The 8,757-nt window shown below is 39.0% G+C and overlaps 1 protein-coding gene across 1 annotated transcript in view; it reads right to left on the bottom strand.

Moving 5' to 3' along the window:
• Window positions 1–1,335: 1,335 nt before the first annotated feature.
• slc2a1b (solute carrier family 2 member 1b) overlaps window positions 1,336–8,757 on the bottom strand; it is a 25,258-nt gene continuing 17,836 nt past the window's right edge. Inside the window, exons 2-9 of the mRNA XM_035661772.1 lie at window positions 7,300–7,476; window positions 6,644–6,884; window positions 6,340–6,502; window positions 5,833–6,020; window positions 5,470–5,574; window positions 5,028–5,129; window positions 4,682–4,885; window positions 1,336–4,308 (exon numbers count right to left, since the gene is read on the bottom strand). Coding sequence (XP_035517665.1) covers window positions 4,111–4,308; window positions 4,682–4,885; window positions 5,028–5,129; window positions 5,470–5,574; window positions 5,833–6,020; window positions 6,340–6,502; window positions 6,644–6,884; window positions 7,300–7,476 — 1,378 coding nt within the window. The 3' untranslated portion in view covers window positions 1,336–4,110. The remainder of the gene's footprint in view (window positions 4,309–4,681; window positions 4,886–5,027; window positions 5,130–5,469; window positions 5,575–5,832; window positions 6,021–6,339; window positions 6,503–6,643; window positions 6,885–7,299; window positions 7,477–8,757) is intronic.

The following is an 8,757-nucleotide window of genomic DNA, read 5'->3' as shown; positions in this document are numbered from 1 at the left end:
TAGATAGATAGATAGATAGGACATTAAGTCAAGCCAAAAATAGTGATGCACCAACTGTATTCTGCACAGATGGGTTAAATAAACATTACATTTTGCCTTTCAAAAGCCTGGCTGGAACATTAAACCAGTTATCCAGTGTCATAACTGTTGTGTAACAGGTTAAAAGAAAATGTTTATTTGTAGCATACATAAGATATGGAGACAGGGTTTGGGTGAATGATCTTTAGAAAAGAGAGAAACTGTAGATTTAGTCATTCTAGGATCAGATAATATTTCTAGAGAAGTCGTCTTCAAAGACTTCTATGATGCCAGAGAATCACTTTCAAATCAATTTATTTTTTTCTTGCTTGCAAATGCTATTATGCACTGAGAAACCAATAAAACTAAACAAAATGCCAGGTCTATTTTCTTGATAAAACATTTAGTATTATGATTTCTACTGACCCTCACCTTTTCTCTTATATAGGTTTATTTTCAGTTAAGTTACAACAAGGGGTGCTTAGAGAGATAAGATGTGTATTTAAGTTTAGTTTGCAAGTTGAGTTTTTTCATTGTTAATATTGATTTGGTTAGGAAACTCTCTGTCTAGTGTAATTACTTTAGGTGTTGTGTTGTGCATCCTTAATGTCATTAAAGGCTTTGGCTAGCCTGTATACAAGTTCCCTTTTGGGTCTAATTTAGTTCGGTCAATTTGTTAAATCAGGACTTCCGTTTGTTTTCCTTTATTTCATCTAAAACATGAGTCCACTTACTGGCTTTTTGAAGCTTTCACCCACATCTCACATGCTTCTTTGGCTGAAGAAGGTGTGGTCAACTTATAACTTAATAGGTGACTAAAATTCCACACGACGACCCCTGAGTCTTTTCTAATAGACTGCATAGGACTGTGAGCGTTTGAAAGCCTCATCTATTTCAGTTTAGTTAAAGCTGAGCAAATATAGCATTATAGCAATATAGCACTATAATTTATATCAGCAACAGAAAACACTATGTGCAATGTGAAAGACGTTGCTGGCAGTGGATGAAGAGATAATTATCACCCAATTCTGCAGCTCTCCCATATCTCCATGAATCTTTCAACTAATTATTTAGATTTTACAGCAACTTCACTGTTCTGGTGCATTTTCACACAAGAAATATCATGTTAAATTGCAAATTGATGTTAACATTTCTCCATGCATGCTGGATGTGTAAAAAAGCAACTGTTTGCTAACATCTAAGTTGTAGGTTGAGGTTGTTGTACTGCCCCCAAGTGGCCAAAAAATAAATAATAAAATCAGTCATTGTAGGTTTAATTCCAAAAAAGAGCCACAAATTGACCCCAAAAAAACGTTATATCTGTATGCATGATTTCTTTTATTCAGCTATTAAACCAGTTATAAAAGATTGCAGAACCATTCAGGACACCATCCATCACAATTCATATTTCCCCAGCAGAGGTTCACATTCCAACACCATACACACAGATCTTTTATTATTACAAACATTAGAATATGCTCTGTGCGCTAAAAAGAAAACACTACTGAATACATCTCATTAACACACAACTTACAAGTAAAATCTGAATTCGATTTATTATAATAGTATTAGGCCACAACATATCTTCAGATATAAAATTAAAATCAAAAGGGAACAAGAGTACATAAACTAAATGGATAGAAATGTACATCACTACTCAGTACTAATCATTAGTTTACATATCAAAAAAGTTTCTTAAAGTTAAACATTTTTTAAATTTTGGAGTGGGTGAGCTGTAGTGTGTTTCATATTTACATCAAGTTGTGTGCCATAAGGAGATTTCAATGGCTACAGGCCACATTAAAAATCCAATGCCCAAGCAAAATTGTGAATCTATGTACATAAAATACAGTTTTGATATTTGCAATAGACATCGGTCTGTGTGGGGAAGTGCATCTTTTGGTGCTATTACACAATTTTGCTGGTGAAGATACGTGAAAGCCACGCAAAGGCACAGAGAGTGGATGTTACAGTGCTTTCCAGGATGGGTGATGTGACCCATCAAATGACAAAAGATACTCTAGAATGATTTACTATATACAATAATTAACAACTAATTATGGAATGATTAAGGGTTGGATTTGGATCAACGCTCTCATTAGACTAGTAATATTACTATATTTACTCACAACTGACCTGTGTGTGTGTGTGTACACACCCAAATGTGCTCCATACAAGACCGTAATAGATATGAACAAATGATACAATTCCACACATTTCCATTTCAAATACATCAAGTAATCCATCAGCAGTACTTCAGTCTCTCTTCAGTGACAAAGATTCCAAACTGGAATAAAAAAAAAAAAAGACTGAAACGTCCTCAAAGTTTGTTTAAGTAACAAAGAAATATTACTGCGAATAATAAAGTGCTGCTAAAAAGATAACTTTCCTCAAACAACGCAGGTAAAGAAAAGAAAGGTTCAACAGGTGATCAATAGACAGCGCTGTGTACAGCAAGGTAACATGAGCCAAACTACAATTTCCTTCACCAGCTACGCAACAGTACGCAACCGAAAGAGAGAAAGAGAGAGAGCTAACAATACTGAAGAATTCAGTGCACAAGGCACAAAACAAGCCTTACACCATAGTAACACATGTCCACCTCCTAGGACACTTTATGGACATTATAGAGTGGAAGGAACACTGGGAGTTCGACCCAAGATGGTTGACAAGCACTTTCAGGATAATGAAAACCTGACATTCATTTTGGTCCCTATTATTTCTTTTCTTTCTTTTTTTCCTGAAGATGCTTTGCAGTTGTTTTTAAAGAGGAGGAGCATGCAGCACTGCAGCTCCCATTTGTGTGAAAAGATCCTGACAGCTCACAAGCCAATTCACCAGACTTGGAAACTCCACAGGTAATCTCAAATTAAATAAAGTGAAGATCGCTCACTAACAGAGGCTTTCAGTCGGGATCAGGACAATCTGACCTGAAACTGCTCCAAAGTGATAAGGCTGAAAGGCTGAAGGCAGAGACGGCTTGATTTTTTTTTTGATGGGCACTTAAACTCACAAGTGTTCTGGTTTTGTGAGAGAGATTTTTGGTTTTGGGGCTGCCTGATTGTGAGTGCGTTCTTATCTCCTGTCATGTTAAAATGGGTGGATGATTTATTTATTTCAACTTCACTGCCAAGTTCAGCGCTCTGGTACTGATCTGTGGAGATTGCTCCTCTTGAAACATCTTAATATTAATTTCATTAAATGTTTGGCTAAAAAGGAATTGTGAAAAAAAATTGTGAATGGTAAATTAATTTGTTTGTGTTGTCTGTTTTGTCTTCATGACCATAAATCTTAGAAATAGATGACATTTTCAGAAAGAAGGGCAATAAAAAGAGTAAAATATTGTCCAGCATGTGTAAATAAGTAACAACAATACTCCATAATACAGAGCATTACTGTTCATAAATTTCATTAGGAAAATTAAAATACTCACAGCAATACATTGACATATTTGTGTACTCAGTAGCTTTAAAAAGGTACAAAATAACTTATTCCTTATCAGTGGAGCACTGGCACCTTTTTTAAGGGCACTGCACCATCTGGTGGGGAGAGACAAAGTTGAGCTGTAATCTACAGTGCTGGGTCTACAGTGATACAGCTTTACAGTATGATTGATAAAAACAAGTGTTTTGCACAGTGAACTGATCTCGAAAGCTACAGCGCGCTTTAACCAGATAATAAACTGATTGTAACATGCTACAAAGAACAGAGCATAAGCACAATATCAGTAATATATTCAGTGAAAAAAGTTTAAAAAAGGTTGATTGAGGGATGCAGACACTCCTTTTTCTTCTTTAAAATATCTTTAACATATTCAAAACCTTCCCCATCTATCCTCAGCTCCCCTCTCCACATCCATAAGGCGACATAGTGCCCATTGAGTTTGTTTCTTTGTGTGACATGAAAAAGTCAGCAGAAGACGTCATGTTGGAGAATCACACAGGGCTGTTCTGTGTTTGGTAATGACGTCCGAAATGTGGTGACAGTGTGAAAATTATTCTACCAATGGATCTGTCTACTTCTACTTAGTAGACCCTTCTCGTTACTCCTTGGTCTGAGAAAGAGTTTGTTAGAAGTAAAAAAAACAGTCACTCAGAGCTGAGAATCAGCTCCCAGGCTGTTGAGCTCCTCCGGCGAGTGCTTCTCTCCTCCGGCAGCCGTCTGGCGAAAGCCGGCTGAAATCTCGTCAAATGTCCGGCCCTTGGTCTCCGGCACTTTGAAGTAGGTGAAGACGAAGAAGAAGAGCAGCAGCACAATGAAGATGACAAACACGTAGGCGCCGCACAGCTCCTGTGAAGGGAGATAAGAGGAGAGAATTATTTAGTGGAGTCCTAGCAGGGTTCAACCGTCTGACAGTGAGAATGAAAAGTAAGCCTTCAAAAAAAGTATTATGGTAGCTTTAAATACTATTAAGGTGATAGTATTTGAAGATCAAGACCATTAGGACATGTTAAATATGCCATAATGAATTGCAGGTAAGTTTGTAGGGTAAGGACATTATTCTGAAAATCAATAATTGTTCATAAATTCAACTAAATCAAACTGAATAATTTATTTATTCCATAATTAGTACCCAACTACGTTATTCTCAAGAAATTACAGAACGATAAAAAAAACACAAATACTGAATCCAAATGTTTTTTTCTGTTTTTTTTTTAATCACCTCTAGGTACTGGAAGCCCATTCCCACTATGAAGTTGGCAGTCCAGTTGGAGAAACCAGCTACAGCAAAGGCTGATGGTCTGGGTCCCTGCGAGAACAACTCTGCCACGATGAACCAGGGGATGGGACCCGGTCCAATCTCAAAGAATGCGACAAAGGCAAAAATGGCCACGATGCTCAAATACGACATCCATTTGAGCTGATCCTACAGGAACATAAGACAACAAGAAGATTAATTTCTGGTATTTACTCAGTGAGAATCTTGACAACCACCTCCTGCAAGTCAATATGTGTTAGCATATTCACTACATATCAACACTGTATTAAGACTTTAAAGGGAAACTTACCAGCAGGGCCATGGCAATAGTCATTAAGAGGGCAGATCCGGCCATTCCCAGCAGCCCCAGCATGTGCAGAGACCTACGTCCTGCACGTTCTACCACAAACAGCTGCACCACAAAATAAACAAGATGAGGAACACGGTCAGTGCCGTAATATTAAGTCATAAACCTGTATGTAGTTCAACAAAGCTTTTATATTTGCTATTCTTAACACATTCTCACTCATTGCGGGGAAAAATACTCTAGTGTACAGAAAGACATTTTACATATTGGTAGAACCAACGGAATCAACTGTAAAGTGATATACGAACACAAGAGTTATGTAAATTTTTCACCTCGAAAATTACTTTTCTAACTTTCATTTCTGGGTGAAAATAATCTCTAATATGATGATTTTAATCTGTACTGCAATGGTGATTTCACTTCAAAAACGTTATACTGTACTCACCGACACCACAGTGAAAGCTGTATTAACTACTCCGGCTCCAATGGTGGCATAGACAGGCTGCTCAACTCCGGCTTTCTCAAAGATACGAGTGGAGAAGTAGAATACCTAAAAAGTACGACAACCGCAAAGATTCATGAAAAAGTTCCCTCTTTTCTCTTTTTACAAAGATGACATGTCTGTATGTTCTGAATATCTTCTTCTGTTTCTTATGTAGCTGTAGTGTGAAATAGCATGTGAATGTGTACCAAGTATGTCAGGGAAAAGTAAAGTTTCTCTTTGTTTTTTTTTTGTGTCTTTTCTTCAGAAGCTCAATGACAGACCTCAGAGCGAACAATAGGATAATGTCTAAGCCTGGACACTCACAGCGTTGATTCCAGACAGCTGCTGGGAGAGCTGCAGAACGATGGCAATCATGATGGGTTGACGGTAGAGGGGAGAGCGGAACAGCTCTGCGATCGTCACCTTCTTCTCCCTCATCATCTGTCGGCTCTCCTCTTTCATCTCTTGCATGTCAGCGCTCACGTCGTTGGTGCCTCTGAGCTTTTTCAACACTGAAATGTGCAGTGAAAAAAGCAGATGGTTAGCTCTACAGGCTGCACCTAGTCTTTTCCCCTACATTTTTATTTGTCATTATTGTTTACTTTTGATAACATCCTTGGACATTTTAAAGCCCATCGGAATCTGTGATGACTCTTTTAATTTTAGACTTTTTTTTCCAGATGGAAATATCACCACCAGATTTCTGCAAAAACACAGCACTATTTGAATCAGAAACATACACAAAAATCATGCAAGGATTTAGCAGTTACAGCTAAATGCATCCACTTTAATCAGTGAGATCTGTGCCCTCTTGTGTATGTGTGAACTAACCAGCTTTGGCCTTGTTCTCTTCGTTCTTGTTGATGAGCAGGAAACGGGGGCTCTTGGGGCAGAGGGGCAACAGGATGCACTGCAAAACGGCAGGGATGAAGGTGAAGCCCAAGAGGAGCGGCCACAAGTCATCGTTTCCCATGACGGACTCCATTCCAAACACCTGAAATCAACCCAGATACACGTCACACAGATAAACCACCTCCACAGCTTCTAGCAAGCATTTGTAAAAACAAATTACAAACAAGGGTGTACAAAAAAGCCACAAGGTTGTTTTGTTATCTGACAATCGCTATCCACCAACCTGTGCAATGAGGATGCCGACCACAATGCCCAGCTGGTGGAGGGTGCCCAGGGCTCCTCGTAGGGCTGTTGGGGAAACCTCACCCACATACATGGGCACGAAGCCTGTGGAGAGGCCGGAGTAAAGGCCCACTACAAAACGACCAATGATCAGCATTTCCCAGGAGCTCGCGATCTTCGAAAAGCCCATCAGAGTGGCTGCGATGAAGGCCAGGATGTTGGCAATGAGCATAGAGTTCCTCCTGTAGGCCACAGAAAATAATAAAAATGTAATTTAACAAATTCAGGTCGTGGTATCTACAAATAGCCTTTACACATTTTTGGAATTAACTTTGGTATTATCTTTTGTTTAAAGCTCGGACAGTGTTCTAAAAATGCATCCTTAATGTGTGTTATTTTTGTTGTTTTTGTGTGATTGTTATGTTTTATGCTTTTTGTGTTCTCTGTAGTCCCCAAGAAGAATGAGTCTACTCATCAATATTATAAATAAATTGTGTGCAGGCATTTTATTATCAACTGATCCTGGTCAAATTGTAAAATCAAATTGAATTTGTGCGTTATTAAATTGCTCTTTAAAGCACAGTGTGTTACTTAAAAAAAAAGCCCCAAGAAGGCTTTTGGGTTATTGTAACACCAGCAAGATTTGAATTTTTTTACCTTCCCAAACGGTTGACAAAGAGTCCAACGGAGAAGGAGCCAAAGATGCCCCCAACAGAGAAGATGGCGACGGCTACGGACCAAATGGCTGTGAGGCTGCCCTTGGAGATGGGCTCCTGGTAGCGCTCAAACCACGTCTCATTGATGAACTTCTCAATGATCTGCCACAGGGAGAAAAAGGGTTAGGGTTGAATGTTTTTTTACCCAAATAATAAAAGAAATATGTCTTGAGCTGGCTTTGTTTTCCCCCAGGACTAAATGGACTAAATAGGATCACGTTTTATAATATTGAATTATAAAACAAAGCCGCAATTTGAATTTAGAATCAGATAATCATCATTATACTAGTGGTGGTTACATCATAGTGTTAATGTCATCGTTATAGTTACATTTTCCTCTTGCTCAGGCCCATACATAGCAATGGTTGAGCTGTTACTGTGTGACCAGCTGGTGGCAGCAATGTATGATCATCACCATTTCCTGGCAACCAGGAAGTTAACCAGCCAGGGTTAGGGTTAGTGTCAAGTTTCAGTTCCCCTCCCCTGCCCCAATCCCCATCACAGACGACAATGTTGACAAACACGCCCAGGCGAGCTGGTGACATTGGCTGAATAGCTGAGCCTGCGTCTGCTAATGTGTGCGTCACACTGACAACTCTCAAGTGATTCAGAAAGGTCACCACCCTGTCTGCAACCTCTCATAAAACCCTGACTTCACCACTATGTCCCTGACCCCCCCCCATCACCACCACCGTCGGTACCATATGTTAACTCCAGCTCTGTCATGTGCCTCTGCGATAGTGTAACATCACCTGTATTTGTTTTGAAACCTTTGGCAGTGGACCTAGTACAAGAGCTCTTAAGGTACTGAGGCTCAAACATGGCATGTGGACACTCAGCAGTTTCCTCATCATGTGTTAAGGGCTTTCCATTGGTGGAGGGATACATATAGGATGACACTCTGGCGCTCTCAACACACGGTTTGGGTCATATCCACTATCAGCTTCACTCATAAGACCTTGCTTAGTGATATCACAAGTGTGCCACCACACTGTCCCCTGACGTTCACCCCCCTTATATCCATCATTTGCAGGTGGAATATAACATTTACTACTTTTCAAGTGCAGTACTTAATTACACTCCATTTTCTGCTACTTTAATACTTTACTTCAGATTTCAGAGGGAAAATTTGGACTTTTTACAGACAAAACAAATGATTAGATTAAAAAATATGACTCTTAGATAATAGGCTAAGCTAACCAACAGTGTATTACGTTTTGAAATTACCACCTAGACCAGCAGCAACATTAAAATGGTGTTTAGCAGTTAATATATGCGTAATGACTCTTTAATATGACTGTGAGTACTTTGGACATATTAAGTTGATGATACTACACTGTGGTAATACTTACTTTAACTTAAACCTCTAATAACTAATTTTTTGTCGTAAACACAACAA

This window comes from Morone saxatilis, unplaced genomic scaffold, assembly GCF_004916995.1.
Source record: "Morone saxatilis isolate NCDOM2014 unplaced genomic scaffold, NCSU_SB_2.0 Contig18, whole genome shotgun sequence".
Lineage (NCBI taxonomy): Eukaryota > Metazoa > Chordata > Actinopteri > Moronidae > Morone > Morone saxatilis.
Note: the sequence above shows the minus strand (reverse complement) of the source record. Positions and strands in the feature narration are given on the sequence as shown.